Source organism: Durio zibethinus, chromosome 13 (assembly GCF_047325235.1).
Source record: "Durio zibethinus cultivar Kanyao isolate XHJ-2024 chromosome 13, ASM4732523v1, whole genome shotgun sequence".
Lineage (NCBI taxonomy): Eukaryota > Viridiplantae > Streptophyta > Magnoliopsida > Malvales > Malvaceae > Durio > Durio zibethinus.
The window spans coordinates 23,785,936-23,803,596 of NC_143174.1; the positions used below are offsets into that span (position 1 = coordinate 23,785,936).

Below are 17,661 nucleotides of genomic sequence, written 5' to 3' on the forward strand. Positions count from 1 at the left end.
AGCCAAGATTAGAAGGAAATTGGCAACAAAATTAAATCCGAGGCAAGATTGATGTTTTTCTTTTAATTTTTGAATAAAATCTTAAATTTGTACAATATTGAGCAAAAATTTTACAGTCATATGAATATGCATTTACGTATGGCTTCAAAGTCATATAGATATGAATATTTGTACGTAAAGCAGCATTGGTGCACTTCATTGATAAAGAAGCTTGTTGTTTTTCAGAGATTGGATTGCTCGAGCTTGTTGGCATAGACGGTTGGCGCGTCTCCATCCACAGGATAACTTACTTTTTTATTCATGCATACATAAATATCTGGAAAGTTCAAAAAAATTTTAAAACGCATGATTAAAAGGGTTTTAAATTAATTTGATATGTATTTTTAAAAATTTTTAAAAATTTTAAATATATATTTCTGCATGAAGTATATACCAATAATTTCAGTTGAAAGAAGAAAAATTAAGTGACCATTGTTGAAGGATAGCAAAGTAATTTTAGTAAAGATAATTAAATAATTTTTATGAGTATTTTTGTTATACTAAATTAAATTTTGGTCGGAAAAAAATGGTTATATAAAAAATTTCTCTTATTTTAAAGTTAATTTATTGAATTTTAAATTTTAATTATTTTGAATTAATTTTTTTATTATTCGAATTCAATTTATATGAGTTCAAAGTTGTTAATCTTTTGATCAAATTAAATTAAGTCAAATTCATATTCAAATAAATTTGAATAAAATTTTCAAATCCAAATAGATTTTTGACTAATTTTTGTTGATATCGTTTGGCATGGTGAAAAAAAAAATTCATTAATAAGAATTTCCTTTTATTGAAAGGTTTACAATGGTGGCAACCATTGAGAAATTCAATAGTTAGGTTATACATTCCACTCATATCATTTTTAATGTGGATGGATGAATTTAACTATTTGAATCTTTTATTAATTTTAATAAGAGAAAGAACAACTTAATAAGGAGAATAATAACCATCGATAATACCAAACATAGTCCATAATCATTTTAAATTTTTGTTTGAATTTTATCATATTTTTGATATAATGTGATTGAATTTATCGTATTATCAATTAAATTTAAATATTAATTTTAATAATATTTATTCAATATAAATTTTTTATTAATTTTTTTTAATAATAATAATTTTTATTTTTTATTTTATTAAAATTAATCTTATCGTTCGTGAGAAACCTAAAAATATGAGTGTAAATATTTGCTTTTGTCACTCATTCTTAGAAAGGAACACCATTGCTAAATTGTTTTGTATTGATAAATTGTTTTGTAGTGCACATGCAAGGATCAATAGCAACATCACATCATGCTTTATTAAACACTTAGATCAATTATCGTTGCATGAGTTTAATGAAAAATATTAAGAAAAACGCGGCGCACCTAAAAAAAGGGTTATTTTTATGTTAAGAATCGCTTGAATTCTTTATAAAAAAACACTTTCATTATCTTATTTTATTTGTTTATATTTGATTTGTTACTATACAAATTTAATTTTGGTCATAATTTTTAAAATATTATATTAAATTAAAAGTTTTAAATATATATTTAAAAATTTTAAAGTTTACAATTTTATTTTAAAAATTAATAATTTTAGTAAAAATAATGATCAAATTTAATATAATTTGGTCATGGTCCAACTTTGAAAATTATTGAGAGGAATGGGACCTACTTCGAGTGATTATGAGGTGGGAAAGCCCGGAATTTGCTGTTATTATTATTATTATTATTTTACTTTTAGGACGCCAACTTTGGAAGATAAAAAGACAAAAAATACGGAGGTGAACCTGAAAGCTTGGAGGACAAGTAAAAGAAGAACGCGAAGAGGAAGTCGCAGAACAAGTAATGGCGACAAAACAGAAAGGAAAAGAGAAGGTAAACGATGGCTACAACGACGCCTGTACGTTTCCAAGAACTGGTGCGTTTACATGCACAACGATCGTTTTGGCGGTCTTCGTCGTCGAAGTCGTGATCAAGGCAGGTATATTCGCTTTCTCTTTAGGTCGAGTTTGAATATAAAACGGTTAAAAGTCATTGAACAATAATTAAATTATAAGATTCATTTTCTTCACCGGTTAAGGTACCGCGTTTTGATTTGTTTTGTTGAGAATGTTTGAACTACCAAGTAACGGTGAAGAAACCGAGAGGAAAAAAGAAGGTAAACGATGGCGACAACGACGCCTTTGCGGTTCCAAGAACCGGTGCGTTTTACATGCACGACGACCGTTTTGGCGGTCTTCGTCGTCAAAGTCGCGATCAAGGCAGGTATCTCCGTTTTCTCTTTAGGTCGAGTTTGCATGCTAAACGATTAAATGTCATCTAACAATAATTAAATGTAAGATTCATTTTCTCCACCAGTTAAGGTACAGTGTCTTGATTTGTTTTGGTGAGAATGTTGAAATACATTTTGATTCAAGTTTTTTAAACTCTCTTCATTAATCTTAGATAGGTTTAAATTTTTTATTTGTTCAAGCTCATTTAATTTTGCCTATGGATTATAGTAGATGTTAGTTCACATGGTGATTCCGAAAAGTAATGGGCATTAAATATTCTGGTGTGTATGGCCTATGAGGCAAGGTATTGTTGAGTTCAATGTTGAAAAATTAACTGACAATAAGAATGTGCTAACCTCTTGATGCGTGATCTAGTTATCACTTTAGTTCTGCTTCATTTAACCATTTAGATTTGCATTAAAACCTCTGGCCTTACTGTAATTAATCAATAGGAGATGTCTGGTCACTGGTCATTTTACCTTTTTTGTAGTCTAGCTGTTAAAATGAATATTCATCAGAGCAATTTATTTGTATATTTTGGTTGCACTGTAAGATTTTAGTTACTGTTATACTCACTAATCGATCATCAATCAGTTGAGATCTATTGGTTATATAGTGGTTTTAGTTAATGTTTTAGGTTGTTAGTATACGTTTTCATGTCACCTTGCTTAGATCGGCATTCAGCAGACCATTTTTTTAATTTTCAAAAGCTGAGTTCATGGTTGATTTTTATAGTTAATGTATAGAGAAATAATTCAATAAAATGCGCGGATGTTGCATATACTGTCATATGATGGATATTGTTTTTTCCGAACCAATTTCATTGGCAATTTTCTTTGTGTTTGGTGATTTCTGTACTTTTTTTTCCATAAATATTCTTTGTAGTTTCTTCTTGTTTTTGTCATTTGATTACACTTCATCTATCATCTTTGTTGTCTTTCTTCTTTCAGGAAAAGAAATATCTGTGAATCGAGATGAATTGAAATGGATGCATGACAAGTTTGAAGAGATGAAACTAGAGGAAGCACACAACGAGGAACTTAATGCCTTTGAAGTTCAGTCTACATGCTGAATACTGTTTTTCCACTTCATGATGCTTTTTTCATAAGGTAGCGGGAAAGAAATCTCGTTGATGAGATTCTACATAAGAGTAATGAAAGCACCAGTGTAACACCTTTTTTTTGGTTGATTGTGTCACTAGGTACACAGGACTTCAAATGATTATTATCATCAAGGTTGCTACAAGAATAATACTAGAAGTGGTGGTTATAAAGCAAAAGAATTCTGACCACATTCCAAATATGGCAATTATAGTAGTTCTTCAATAATGGTGAAAGGATGGGCCTGTTAGAAATAAACCTCTGTCAAAGAACATCTTTCTAAATCCACCGATGAAAAGCATGCAGTCAGCTGACATGTTTGGATGATGCTCTCCTCTTCCCGTGTTTTGTTAGATTGCTTTTTGTTGCTTGGTGAATTTTCAGATTGGAGAAGATCCAAGGAAAAAGTCCCACAACAGATTTTCAGCAAATAATAATCAGCAGTAAGTTATAAACACTCGTATGCATGTACTAACTATACCCTTTTAACTCTTTGGTTTGTTTCATTATTCTTGTTTCCAAGACATTGTTGTCTGCTAACATCAGATACAAAAGGTCCCTGGGGAAGACAGCAAATGCAAATTCAGTAAGAGCATTATCAACTAAATGCAAGCAGTAAGTCAAAGCTTTGGATCTATTTGTTCCTCGAAATCCTATGTTCTCCAAATATAGTGCTATTCTATCCAATCTTGGATGATCTTTTTGGCCTGCAGAGCCCTTTAAAATGACTAGAGATACTGATTCATCTACAGTTTTCCGAACAAAGAGCAAGCAGTAAGTTACCTTTTTGGGTAGTTGTTTGGTGAAGCCTCCGTTTGTTGAATATCTTTTTGGATTTATTTTAATTTTTTCCAATCTTTCAGGTCCAGGGACCTGGGAATGGCATCACATGCTGATCCAGTAAGTGTATCCTTCCATGGCTTAAATGTAGATTGTGATTCACTTCCCTCTGATCAGGACCTTCGGCACTGAGCATGAGTTCTTACCTGCAAGTTCTTTTTGTCATGATAACTCTGTAACACAGAAAAGGATGGCTCTATCTGGAATTAGAAATGCCATGTGCCACAAGCCAATGATTTCTTACAAGGGAATATTGCACTAGATATTCCTTATGCTAAGTAGGGAGTTTGTGCGGTTGCTGAAAATTATTTTTCCAAACTTTATTTTCATTATTCATTACCTGGGTGTGTATACACGGCTTTTCCCAAGTCAGGAGACCAGAGAACAATATCATTTACTCATCAAGCAACTACATTTTCGGCCCCTTGTTGAACAAATGCCTGTTGACGGTACAATTCAACCTCCATCATAAGTTGTCACTTAGCAGTTGCATTCACGCCTTTAGATTGGATTCTATCAAAAGTTGCATCTCTGGGGACTAGAAGCAACATCACTAGTCTTCAATACACTGGAATGCTGGGTGACCAAAACTTTAGTGCTACCTCAATACTTTTTTCCTGGTATATAATTTCTTTTTCTTTCTCCCTTTAAACTGTTACAGGAACTTTTGGTTACTTTCGATTGCAGCTGCATTATTAATTACTGTGATTCATACTAATTATTGTCTTACTAACAGTTATATTATTGCAATTTTAATCTTGGTTGTTAGCCAAGGTCCTTAGTTGATACATAATAGTTCATTAGGTGGGATGTAGGTTTAGGTACTTTTCAATACTCTTATTTGGGTTTTGGGGTTGGGGTGGTGGTGGTGGTGTTTGTTATTGAAGAAAGGTGAGTAAATAGGTTGGCCTTCTAATTACATTATCCATAATTTTAATCTCTTAGTTTTCTTTAATCATTTGAAGTTGGTGGATCCTACTACAGGGATTTGGTGCAGAGTAGAGGATTCCAATTGAGTGATGGTATCAGTTTAAAAGAAAACTATGAACACACTGAACTGTCAAGGCATGGCTAATATTATAGTAGTTGCAAATTATGATATGTCAAATATGTTGTAGTTTATCAGACAGTCTTCATTCATTTTGAGTTTGAATGTTGGGGGAAGCAGTTATGAAAATTGGGGGCCTGCATCATGTTTCTCTTGGTGATCCTGTCATTGATATGACTTCTGCTGGATACATTGGTGAATCTCAATTTCATCTCAGGAATCCTGACCTTGCATGGTATGCTAACCTTTATATATGTGAAATTTCTTTTATAAGTTGCAGTTACTTCTTCCCCTTTAATGTGTTAGATATCTTGAATAAAAAGGTTCTTCCTTGAGTTTCTTTCAGGTGAGAGGTATCCTTTCAGTTGGATGGATTTTGAGTGACTAATTAACAGATTTGTGAGTGTTGTATCTGAGCTGCAGTCATCAAGTGGCTCTTTCTTATAAACTAATCAAAGATTGTAATTATGTCATAGTTTTCTTGGGCTAAAAATAATCTGCCTAAGGGTTTCAAAGTGTCATAAGTGTGGGTACAATTAGGGGCTTAGACATTGTGGCTTTATATGTTTCTCTTATGATCATGATTCGTCATTGGCATAATTGATCGTACTTGCTTGCTGTAACAAATTTCAACTTTTACATAAACACAATATAATAGAGGTAAAGTGCAAATAACAGTCTTTAGCAAATGATACTGCAGCACTCCTCCTGAAGTTCAGCATGTCTTTTAAATTGAGAAAATGAATGGGGAGTGTTATTAGGGTCCAGAAAGATGATCTAGAAAAGCTCGTTGAGCTTTTCTGGAAGAAATGACAAGATGATCCCGCTGGTCCTTTATTTTGCCTTGACATTTGGTTTCTTTCCAGTTTAACTAGTCAAATATTTAGAGGCCTATGCTCTCATGGATTGTTTCTGTTTCTTCTTATGGAGAAATTAATTGTTGAAACTTTGAAATATGTTGATTTCAGGATTTTCATTCTTGCCAATATCTTTTCTGATGGTAATGATTAAAGAAACTTATTTTTGTTGAGTTCGTTTCAAAGATAATTCATCCTGCTTTTCTGTCTCCTCCTTGACATTAGTGTGACTTCTGTAGGTTACCAAATTTATGAGCTGCTACTGGAGCTGTAGGTGCCGCATGTCAACCTCCCTATCTTGTTCCTGATTGCAGCTGTCATGGTGATTTTATTATGACGCCTACTGTTGATATTGCTAGGTTGATAGCAATGAACTACTCCTTAGTGTCTCTGATCTCTCTGCACTGGCCACTTTGTCTGAAATATGTTACATATTTGAATAATCTCTTTGATTGTGATCAAGATTTTGCAAAACATTAAAGTCATGGTTAACAGTAATCTTTTATAATCTATTGAACAGAAAAATATTAGTAAAATTCTTCCTACCAAAAAGCAAGAAAAGAAAAGGAGAGTGCTTATGGTCACTTTTGGCCTTGTGTTATTGGGGTTTGCCTCTTTGTTTTCTAAGTTTTATCAATAATCTATTCATGTTTGCATGTTGGCCTTTCCAAGTAGGCTATATTCCATGTGGAATTCTAAAGCTTCTTTGATTGCCTGGTTTGTACTGCTGGTCTGCTGCATTGTATCGTCATATATGTTATGTTATCTTTGAACTTGTTAATCGAATATTATGCTTTACACTATGTTGGGTAGGAAAGATGGAAAGGATAAAAGAATGAGAAAGGAAAGAAAAAGTTTTTATCAAAAGATTGAGTTACAAAATAGCAAACATGGCTATGAATCTCAACTATTAAATTAAAAAACTTTCCATCCTCCCTACCTAACAAAGAATTAATATGCTAACTCTAAATGCAATGCTTTCTTCCTTTATGTTTCCGTTTAGATTCTTATCATTCTCTAGTTTTCTGTACGCTTTTCCAACCCATCTCCCATTTGCCTGCAAATCTACCATCCTTCCTATTTGTAGGTTATCTCTCCCTTCTCCTATTGGGCTATTAAGTTTTAGTGATATAAGTTAGAACTGAAGCAAAACCTCAGTTGTCGAGTATCTATGCAGTTATGGAATGCATACATTCATACCTCGTAATGAAGCTGGTACATCTGGACTTAGTGGCAGTCTGCGTTCTCTGGAAACAGTTAGTTCTGATGTCTGTTCTTTTGGTTGTGCATAATGCATGTATTTTGTTATTGTCCTTTTATAGACTATGCCAAGAAAACTACAGACCAAATGAACAATGAATGTGAAATACAACAGTTCAAGTCTACAAGGCAAGTCTACTCTCTTTATGTGTGTATCTGGATAGATTCTCCTATGCCTGTTTCTTGTGGCTATATTTTCTGCAGTTTTTCAAGGATGAACATGAATGAGTGAAGTGCATACAATTTGACGCATGTAATCGAGCAGCCCAGAGATCGATGCTTCTTCAATTTGTCATCTTTCACTGCTTATATGCAAGTCTATGACATCCTAACACTTTACTTTTTTTAGATTGCATTACTTATGCCCGATTTTAACTAGATTTACTTTCTTCAGCAATTTATATTTTTACTTTTTTTAGATTTCATTCCTTATACCCGATGTTAACTAGATTTACTCTCTTCAGTAGTTTACATTCCAAGCTGTATACATGCAATTATTTTTTCCTTTTGGCTATATGAGCTTTTTATTCCATTGTTTTCTTGATGGCTGCTGGTTTTTTTACCAATATTCTGCATATCTTGGTTGCTTGAGTTGGTTAGACTCATAGGTTAAGGTTATTGGGATGGAAACTATTGATGTCTAGTTTCTTAGTATCTTTATCATCTTTTTGTTATTAGAAGATAATTTAGAATAATACAAATTTCACAATGCTTTTTGCACCTCTAATTTTGGTCGTCCATCTTTTTGCATGAGCGTGTGATGTTATATCTTGTAGGCCTTTAAACATCCGCACCCTCCAAGTGACATGGCAAACATTTGGGAGAATGGTCAAGTCCTTGCGGCTTCCTCTACCTCTAGTGTTCAAAAAAGTAAGAAACAAGTATTTCTGTTGTACTTAACTGGCATCCATTACACTTTCTACCTTTGTATACTGATGATAAAATGTTTCTGAACATGGATGCCTGCTTGGCCATAGTTAGCTTGCTTGGTATTCACTAATGTACATTTCAAATTAGTTTCTTTGCTGAGTTCATTATAATTCTAGAAATGCACGAGAAATGCAACTTTAAATGTTATCATCTGAGTCATTGTGTGCATTCTCTTAAGTGTCTTTTATTTTGTTAATGCAGCTGTAGACAAAACAGCTTGCTAATTTTTTTTTTAATTGAGTGAGCTCAACTATGACTGAACAAGGATTCTACAAGAGGTAGTTCGATGTCAATGTATCCTTCATTGTTCAACTCATATACTATACGAATCTTCAAATTTTCAGATTTGAGATCTACAAATATATTTTCCTCTGTTTTCTTGATATTCAGTTGATTTTGTTGGAAAAATGAGTTCTTTGCTAACTAAGCCTGGCTCAGTCTGCCTTGAGTCTTGGCTCCTTTTTTTCTTGCCTTGAGCCTTGAGGCAGTTTTCTATCAATAGATGTCTTTTCTTGAGCAAACAATCAATAGGAGTAGTTGTTATAATTGTTATTACTAAAGCTCATATACATTTTTTTATTTAGGGCTTACATACATTATATACAGTTTTATACAAGTATGAATGCAGATATAACAAAATGTGAAGTTTTTAGCAATAACACACGTCATATAAAATATTTAATTGATGAAAGAAGTTTTAGAATGTACACATTCTAAACATCTTTTATTGATGTTTAGGTGATATGCGCACACATGTGTGCACATGCTTAGATGTTTAGTTGTTTAGAATGGGTCCATAATCCATATTCCTACTCTAAACTTTTAAGGTGGATAACGTTTCCTTTCGTGGGGTGGAGGGGGTGTCAGTCGAAGATTTAGAAAAGAAAAGAATCTGAAAATAGTTTAATGGTTTAAACTTGTCATGTTCAGGATGAGCAGTTAAACATACATGACCGTCCAGAAATTTATTACGAGTGCAAGGCTCCTGATGGGCAGCGCACATAATCAAATGGAATTAGGTAGCCTTTCCTTTGCTTATTATTTCCACGGTTCTGCAGATACCATATTATTATTATTATTATTATTTTTTAAGGCAGTGAACTGTGGAGTTGGACCACTGCACAAAGGGACGGCGGACGAGCCATTGCTACCACAACCTAATATCATGTCCCCTTCGTCCCACATAAAAATGAATGCCCTTTCACCTTATTGGTTACTATATATATTGCTTTTTTCCTATTAATCTTTTTTTTAGAAGCAAATGTAGTCTGTTAATTTGGGTTTAGGAAATAGGATCCCTCTCTTGAAAAGATTAATTTGAACCACAAACAATTTCAAGTTTTCAACCTCTCAAATTCCCCTTTTGCGCCTCGCAATAAGCCTATTTCAGAAATGATAAGCCTTGAAAGAAATTGCTGGTGCTGTACTGGATTCCACAGGGGGGGCAAAGAATTCTAAAGATAAATGTTGCCGGCCCGATAGTCTTTTGTAAGTGTTTACTGCTGCCTAGTGTTAACGCTTCTCTACCACAGTGCCCTTTGCAGCATTATGTGGCGCACTGATGTTATTATATATTTGGTGATTCAAAATAGGAATGTTTGTAAAATAGACACAAGAGGCGGTGCTTGCTCTTTAGCATGGGCTTTTAGCCAACAAAACAGGACAATTGGCTTCCAATTTTCTTCTTTTCTGTCAAATGTCACCCACATTTGTTGAATGCCTCGCATGAAAAATTGCCAATTGCTGCTTGGGTTTGTTGCATCCCCAAAGGTCATGTAACTAACACGTGCCTAACATGACTTCACTACTCTTTTTCCTTTTCTAAAAATTCGTCCCTTTCCTCCCACTCGAAGGAACCGTCATCACATGGACCGACTTGTTAGAGAATAGTCCCATTAATCTTGTAAAATATAAAGAATAATACACAATATATTCAACCATCCAATAATTTCCAATATCGTCTGTGCTCAAGGGACACCAATAATTGAATGCCGCCTGTCCGCTTCTACTCTATGTTAATATTGAAAGAATGAGGATCAAGACAAGGTTGCCAACGACTTCAACGCTCACTCACTGTTTTCGAATTATTACATCCATCCCATCACATCCGCCTCTGAGAGACTAAGGCCACCTCGGAAAGAAAGTTTACTAATATCTGTGTGCCTTTGAACCTGAACAGTTAGGGAAATTAAACTTGTTTAATCAAATCAATCTTCATGGTTACTAATTAATCATGCTAATCTGCTAATATATCTTTAATCGATAAAAAAAAATGAGGGTTAACAAGGCAGTGATGTAATTAGAAATTAAAACAAACAAACAAAAAACTTTATTAGGTACACAGAATATTCTTCTATAGTTGATTATTAAAATTGTTTTGATCTCTTAAAAATGCATGCTCAAGGTCATGAGCCATGATCATCTACCCAATGTACTTACATACTCTACTAAAGATGCTTATCCAGTCTTTGGATATAAATATTTCTACTTGTTATTTCTTAGCTATCATCGCATGCCATGCCAATAGAGATTGTCCTTAGCAATTTCTTTAACTGATCACTATAACCCCTATTTTAGTGCTTTTCCTACCCCTTTTAAGTCATATGAAATTGTAGCCTTCTTCACATTCGGTGTGTTTTTAAAGTGTCTTTTATGAACAAAAAGGAATAGTTCACACGAAACAGTGAAACAACTCACCTTCAAACTAACTGCAATTCTCACGTGAAAATTCCTTTATCCCTCCCTCTCCGTCCCTCTCTGTCTCTATATGGTGTATACTTTTTTCAAATGGATGCTTGCTGTCTTTGTTAGTAGCTCACCACGTGACAAATGCTGCTGCTTGCGGTGATTAAAGATAAGAACTTTTTGTTTTGAGTTGCATTTGCCTAGTTCCTCTTTGAAAACTTTGTTGACGAGTGGTACCTCTAAACAAAATTTGGCAGCCTTGAAGGTTCTCTTCTTCAATAGCTTCATTAGGTTCTGTCTAGCTTTTGTTTTTCCCAAGAAAATTTGACTTTTAGCGTCCTTCTGTCTCCCTACATATATATTATAATAATGTGGGGATGTAGTTTGCTTTGATTGATTTTTTTCCTATAAGATCGACATTTGGGAACGTAGGCATGTTTCAGTTTCCTAGCGAGTGAGGGTCAGAGAGATTATATTTTATTTTTGTGTGTTAGAAGATCTGGGAGCAATGGGAAAACTCAGTTTTGGCAAGATGCTAGATTGTTTATATCTGTCTTCAGGCTCTTGCTCTTGTTTCTGCATGAACACGTTGGAGGATGAGTTTGAGAAAAAGCCATTGATAACATCTGACAAAACCCAGTTGCTGAGATTGAAAGACGTCGTTGCTGGCAACCAGACCTTGGCCTTTCAACTTAAGCCAAAGGTAATATGTTCTTTTATATCTATAATGTTTTCTTCGTTCGTTTAAGAGTTAAGAACATATAGACATAGTAAATGAAAACTTGAAACGCTAGAGGATTTTCAATATTGGGGGAATTTGAGGAACTTTATTTGACCTTTGTAGATGGTGGTACTAAGGGTATCCATGCATTGCCATGGCTGTGCAAGAAAAGTAGAGAAACATATTTCCAAGCTGGATGGTAAGCAAGATGTCTTTCTTTTCTCTTTTGATTCCCCCCCTCCCCGGCCCTGTTTTCCTTAAAAAGATTCATTTTTCTAGCTCAAACAAAATCCTGCAATATAGTTCATCAGAAATTTGATATCAACATTTTCGGTACTTCCATTTTTCAATTAATTAAGTGATCTTCAGTAAACCTAACACGGTAACACCAAACACAGAAATTATTCAAAAGCGTTATAGCTGTTCAACCACTATACCTTTTTATATTGTGTTTTATTAGTTGTTTAACAATTTCTGATGTCACTGACCTAACAGACTCAAAAGTAAAGCAACATATTGACCAAAATGCATAATGGTCATCGCTCATCCATGCAGAGCTAATATTATATGCCATGTTATTGTATTGCTTGTGCTGCAATTGATTTTTGTTTTTGATTTGTATATGAGCTAGATAAACTTGATCCCTTTTGCTTAGGTCTTTGTTTTTATTACTGTAATGTAATTCATAGATGTCCCATGAAAAACAGGAGTGACCTCATATAAAGTAGACCTGGAAAGCAAAAGGGTGGTTGTTATCGGTGATATAATCCCTTTTGAAGTGCTGGAGAGTGTCTCAAAGGTTAAAAACGCAGAGCTTTGGACTTCTTGTTGATGGATGAATAATTTGAACATCATTTTGCTTTCCTATGCTACCAGCTTGTACCTCCTAAAAGATTGAAGACCATATAAAATGGAGATCAGAACCAAAAAAAAAAAAAAATTCTACTCCTCTACTATTATAAGGATTTATTATAGTACCGTATATCGTATTGCTAGCAGAAAAACGATGTTGTAATTATTACAAGATTTCTATAGCAGTAGTTATTTTGTGTACTTTGACTTTCTTTTCTTTTCTGGCATAGATATAAATAAAATGGGTATTTTGCATCAAACATGGGTGACGGACACCTAAAAAATTACTACTATTCCCCAAGTGATTTTGTCCTGATCTTAGTCGGACATGACATGTGTGATTTAAGAGATTGATTAGTACAAAAACCGACCAGCACCCATTCGGGGCCGATTCTATCTAGCTTGGATTATTGTTGCATGCAAAAGATATGGCTTAGAATAAAAGCAAAACTTCAATCTAGATATGGAAAGAAAAATGAAATCAAAAGTTTACAGGAAATACTCTCGCATCTCAGATGTTTCCTTCACTAGTCTCAGATTCAAATTAACAAATTAAGTGCTGCCATCTTGATTTTTGAAAGGTTGTTTTACCTTTAATTGTTTAAAATTGTAAACTTACATTACATATACATAATACAAAGATTTTTTTTATACAAAATAGGCCAAGGACTGAAGATAAGAGTGATTGTAACTTGTAAATATTACTATTTAAATTTTAAATATTAATTTTTAAAATAATTATATAAAGTAATTAAATTAAATTTTGGATTCATAACGCAAACAAATTTTGTGCATGTTTCGTTATGAATATTCACAGTATCTGAGCCAGCCATTCCCACTATAGAACTAACAGGTTTTGTTATTCAGCTTCCCTCAACCACGTAGTATAAAAGAAAAGGAGTCTTCTTTACAGCCTAAAGGTGAACATAATGTAAATGCCAAAGCAGGAAGGTTCAGTTTGCACTTTGTGCCTCAACATGGAGGTTCCAGAGAGAGAAGAAACTCTATGCCCTCTGTAGGAAACAAACAAAATCTAACTCAAGATTGCAATAATTCATTGCATGGAACACAGAACCAAAAATAATAATAAAATTTTCAATTTTTACAACCAAATATTATGGCTACAAATAGAGAGCTGGCTGCCTGGGAACCTCGGGAAGGCCAAGGACTAACCTGGCCGTCACACAATAATGAAATTGGAGGGCCTCCTGGCAGCTTCTGCTGAGTGGTGGTGTCTGGTGGTGGGGATTATCTGACAGAGTTCAAAGCTAATTAAGAGGATATATGGTATGTGTCAGGTTGAGTTTCCAGTGGCTCCGAGTTCAACCACATTATTTTCTTTAAATCAAATTCCTATATTTCTTCTGGTAATGTTGTACTTTTGTTGTCAATGAAACCTCCCATTTGAATTTTATTTTTAATAATCCAAAATTGAAAGTTTTTTAACCAAAGAAAACAAGAGAAATGGAGTAAAAAATTATGTTGTTCTAGACCTTTTTTTTTTTTTTGAAATATTTATATCCAATACATATTCAACATATATGATATAAAGGTTTAAACCTCTAAATATATATAAAAAAAATAAAAAACACATATAATCGTATCAAATACGTATCTACATCTAATATTTACTCTCCAATTCAAATAACATAATTAAAAAAACAATATTGAAAATAAAATTTAATTATAGATTTAAATTTCTCACTAGTGAGTCATGGGCTTCAAGCATGAAATTAGACTACATTATCTCTCCTAGCAGGAAAGTCCAAGGCCCATTCGTCTAAATTTAACGGTTGGCGGCAGAAAACCAGTGGCGAAAACACCCGTCGCGTTATTTACATAGTACGGTACCGTTTTATTCAAAACTTTACCTCGTCAACACGACATCCATGAGGCCCATTCCCCAACTCTTACCTGCGGTCTTCCCCACTTTCTTCTTCCCTGAACAAACCCCCTGAAAAAGATAATGAAGAAATCTGTCTTTTTCTTCTCGCTTCTCCTTTTCATTGTTCTACCATTCTCTTCCCAAACCCCAACCCCTAAAAACCCGAACCCGAAACCGCCACTCACCCAGGCCCACACCGAGCTTATAAATTACGGTTTCCCAATCGGTCTCCTCCCAGCCTCGGTCCGAAATTACACTCTTAACCAAACATCCAGTGAATTCGCCGTCGATCTCGGTGGTACGTGTAAGATCACGCTCCCGCCTGACAACTACCTAGCCACGTACTCGAAGCGGATAACGGGGAAAATTGACCAGGGAAAGATAGCTGAGCTGGATGGGATCCGGGTCCGAGCATTTTTCAAGTGGTGGTCCATAACGGGGATCCGATCCAGTGAGGATAATTTGGTCTTTGAAGTCGGGATGGTTACGGCTAAATATCCGGCTAAGAATTTCGACGAAAGCCCTTTCTGTGAAGGCCAGCATTCGTCTTCTTAAAAGCTTAAAACAATGAAAAACCAAATAAAGGTTAGACCTTTAGAGCTTATAAAAATTACAAAGTTTCGTTTCTCTCGGTTTATTTTTATTGTTCTGTTGGAAAAGCTTCAAAGTGAAGATTTGGACGCTAATTGGGTTGCTTTTCTTTTTTTTGGTTGGTATGGATTAAAGTTTGTGAACTTTTAGAACGGGTTTGAAATTCTCTGCCAATTTCAGTGAATTAGTCATCATTGACCTTGAATCATCGGTTTCCATTGTCAAATTTGAGGCTTGATTGAGGTTGAACACAAAGTTTTGATTTTGTTCTAATGAGATGTCACATTTGTTCATTTAGGAGGATGGGGCTGTATATATGAACTTATAAGCTAAATGGGTATTAAAAAAATAGGCTCTTTCATTTCTAATTTTGGTAGTAGGATAAGTGTCTATATATATGTATATATTTAAATGGTCTTTGATTTGGGTCTATGTTAGTGTCAGCATACATTTAACCTTTTAGTTTGTTGAAGTCTTTCTTTAATCTAAGCTACTGTCCATTTGTATAATATAGTAATAATTAGGCATCAAGTTTTGTGTGCTTTTTGGTGCTGTGATAATTATTCAGTTTTTCTTGTATACCTGGATTATGTTGTTCTTGTCTCATTGCAATGCCACTTTCTGATTAGGTCTTGTTATTAATATTATTATTATTTTAATCTGACAATTTTAATATGCATAACTAATTAATCCGAAAAGCTTGATATACCTTGCCTACATTGTTGAAGATTTTAAGTAGCCTACTTGGGTAATTTTGAATTTAACTTACTTGGGCTATTAGTTTGTAAGATGTGAATGTGAATGTATATGTATATGTTGTTGAATTAGCTTATTTGAAGTCTAGGTTTATTATCTATACCATATATAAAAGAAATCCCCAAAGGGTCCTTTTATTGAGATGGAAGTGAATTTTTGTTGAATTTCCATGATCATTAATATCCAATTTTAATTGACTTTGACACTTGGTCCTACTTTGAGACTTTGAAGAAGAGATGAAGTTTGAAATTGATGCTGAAGTTTGATCTGTTATGAAGGGATATGGAGAGGATAATTTTACTACTTTATCTGCTCTAGTCCTCTTCTCTAGATGGTAATCAAGACAGGACTATTAGCCTACTAACATAAATTGGGTTATATACGTTCACTAAATGAGCTACTTGTGATGTCCTATTTAGGCAGGTTCAAATTTCATATGTCATGCTTTCAGCAGATATCTTATTACTGATCGACTTTGTTTGGGTTTCCTGCTTGATTTGAGCTTTGTTTTTAATGACTGACTTAGTTTATTGTTAACAAGCAGGATAAATGTGTCTGCACATCTCTGTAAGATTTTATCATGACATGCACACTAAAAAAATAAATTTTGAGCCATGAGAAGAAACCATCCTTCCAATTGTCATGCATCAATATGCAAAAGATATCATTGGGTGGAAAATTTTTTTTTTTGCTGGAATGATAGATTGAGGCTGATAGTGTGATAATTATTTATCTTGGCATTTGGTGTGAAGTGCAAGTTTACAACTTCTAATTTCTTGTCTGTTTTATAATGCAATACACTAAAATGCTAGTTTTCATTTTCTTTACAGGGCACCCCAGTTTGCTGCTTGGTTAAATTATTGTCTGACCTCTGTAATTGTAAGACGTTAGTCTCATCTAGACTTAAGGATACAATTAATGTTATCTTCCCGTATGTATTTGTGAATATGTATCACAGATTTTTTTACTAATATTATCGTGTTATCAGATACCCATCATTAAGTTCTCATTGATTTTTTTTTTTTTCTAAGCATGCGAAAAATTTCCCTTCTCCAAGCCTGTTCCTTTTATCTTGGGAGTAAAGTTACTTATCCCCCTTGCACATGGTATCAATGCGCATAAACATGGATATGGTCATGTGAAACTGATACTGCGAGAAATATTTACCTTTTTTGTCAACAAGCTGGTTGGACCATGAAGTTTCTGTCAGCAAAACCAACAATTTCAATTTTGTTGCATTTTCATGTCCTAACAGGCTTCAAGAGCAAAAGAATGCTTATAATTTATAGATAGGAAATAGGATGGTTCTCTCAGGGGATGTTAAAATTCATTAAAAATATATCATAAAATACACTACTAGTCTTAGTCTTCATAAGGTTCATATTTTATCATAAAAAATACTTGTAATACAAATCATAGTATTTTTAATATTTATTTTACGTTTAAAAATTACGTTTAGAAACTCGAATATAACATTAAAGTATTACTCAAGCGAGTTTCCACATCCCATTCAGAAAAACAATGAAATCCTGTCTGAGAATATGGAATCCAAACCTCCCACTCCAAGGGGATTCGACATTCCAGAACAAATCCTGTCGCCCATCTGTTTAGTTTAGTACTCGAGGTTGTCATTCGCTTGATTTTGTCATATCATATGAGTTACTTGCCTTTTGTAAGTGGTTAATGACTTTCATAATGGGGTGACTCGTTTTCCCATGTATTTTAGCAAGAAATCGTATAATATTCAATTTTCATGCAGCAAGCTTTTTTTTTAATAATTGATACAAGACTGCCGGCTGCAGCAGCAACAAGTTTGGGTCGAAATCTATAACTTTATGTC

General features: G+C 33.9%; 3 protein-coding genes across 6 annotated transcripts; all 3 read left to right on the plus strand.

The window, feature by feature from the left end:
- The first annotated feature begins 1,780 nt into the window (after window positions 1-1,780).
- Window positions 1,781-8,435, plus strand: LOC149515451 (uncharacterized). Of its 2 annotated transcripts, XM_089742155.1 has the most exons (8): window positions 1,781-2,004; window positions 2,132-2,284; window positions 3,247-3,405; window positions 3,498-3,839; window positions 3,943-4,170; window positions 4,260-4,856; window positions 5,221-5,519; window positions 6,381-8,435. In XM_089742155.1, the coding sequence occupies exons 1-3, from the start codon at window positions 1,869-1,871 to the stop codon at window positions 3,366-3,368; spliced, it is 411 nt and encodes a 136-aa protein (XP_089598281.1). In that variant the 5' UTR covers window positions 1,781-1,868; the 3' UTR covers window positions 3,369-3,405; window positions 3,498-3,839; window positions 3,943-4,170; window positions 4,260-4,856; window positions 5,221-5,519; window positions 6,381-8,435. The 2 variants fall into 2 exon arrangements, with proteins under 2 accessions (XP_089598281.1, XP_089598282.1); XM_089742156.1 differs by lacking the exons at window positions 3,498-3,839; window positions 3,943-4,170; window positions 4,260-4,856; window positions 5,221-5,519; window positions 6,381-8,435 and having other exon boundaries at window positions 2,132-2,288; window positions 3,247-3,383.
- LOC111304204 (protein SODIUM POTASSIUM ROOT DEFECTIVE 2-like) lies at window positions 5,527-12,849 on the plus strand. Of its 3 annotated transcripts, XM_089742154.1 has the most exons (6): window positions 7,667-7,713; window positions 8,178-8,271; window positions 8,533-8,609; window positions 9,262-11,719; window positions 11,861-11,936; window positions 12,445-12,849. In XM_089742154.1, exons 4-6 carry the CDS (start codon window positions 11,525-11,527, stop codon window positions 12,567-12,569), a joined length of 396 nt encoding a protein of 131 aa, XP_089598280.1. In that variant the 5' UTR covers window positions 7,667-7,713; window positions 8,178-8,271; window positions 8,533-8,609; window positions 9,262-11,524; the 3' UTR covers window positions 12,570-12,849. The 3 variants fall into 3 exon arrangements, with proteins under 3 accessions (XP_089598279.1, XP_089598280.1, XP_022756460.2); XM_089742153.1 differs by lacking the exon at window positions 8,533-8,609 and having other exon boundaries at window positions 5,527-7,713; window positions 11,514-11,719; XM_022900725.2 differs by lacking the exon at window positions 8,533-8,609 and having other exon boundaries at window positions 7,669-7,713.
- Window positions 12,850-14,460: 1,611 nt separating this feature from the next.
- LOC111303227 (DUF538 family protein (Protein of unknown function, DUF538)) lies at window positions 14,461-16,830 on the plus strand. The gene is made up of 2 exons (XM_022899333.2): window positions 14,461-15,059; window positions 16,652-16,830. Exon 1 carries the CDS (start codon window positions 14,556-14,558, stop codon window positions 15,027-15,029), a length of 474 nt encoding a protein of 157 aa, XP_022755068.1. The 5' UTR covers window positions 14,461-14,555; the 3' UTR covers window positions 15,030-15,059; window positions 16,652-16,830.
- Window positions 16,831-17,661: the final 831 nt, after the last annotated feature.

Excerpts from the sequence above, each read along its gene's own strand:
- LOC111303227 (XM_022899333.2), top strand. The coding sequence starts at position 14,556 with ATGAAGAAATCTGTCTTTTTCTTCTCGCTTCTCCTTTTCATTGTTCTA.
- LOC111304204 (XM_089742153.1), top strand. The coding sequence starts at position 7,678 with ATGCTTCTTCAATTTGTCATCTTTCACTGCTTATAT. Across the intron at positions 8,272-11,513 it reads TACCTCTAGTGTTCAAAAAA|ATCTGGGAGCAATGGGAAAA; the intron begins GTAAGAAACAAG and ends GTGTGTTAGAAG. Across the intron at positions 11,937-12,444 it reads ACATATTTCCAAGCTGGATG|GAGTGACCTCATATAAAGTA; the intron begins GTAAGCAAGATG and ends CATGAAAAACAG.
- LOC149515451 (XM_089742155.1), top strand. The coding sequence starts at position 1,869 with ATGGCGACAAAACAGAAAGGAAAAGAGAAGGTAAACGATGGCTACAAC. Across the intron at positions 2,005-2,131 it reads CGAAGTCGTGATCAAGGCAG|AATGTTTGAACTACCAAGTA; the intron begins GTATATTCGCTT and ends TGTTTTGTTGAG. Across the intron at positions 2,285-3,246 it reads TCGTCAAAGTCGCGATCAAG|GAAAAGAAATATCTGTGAAT; the intron begins GCAGGTATCTCC and ends TTCTTCTTTCAG.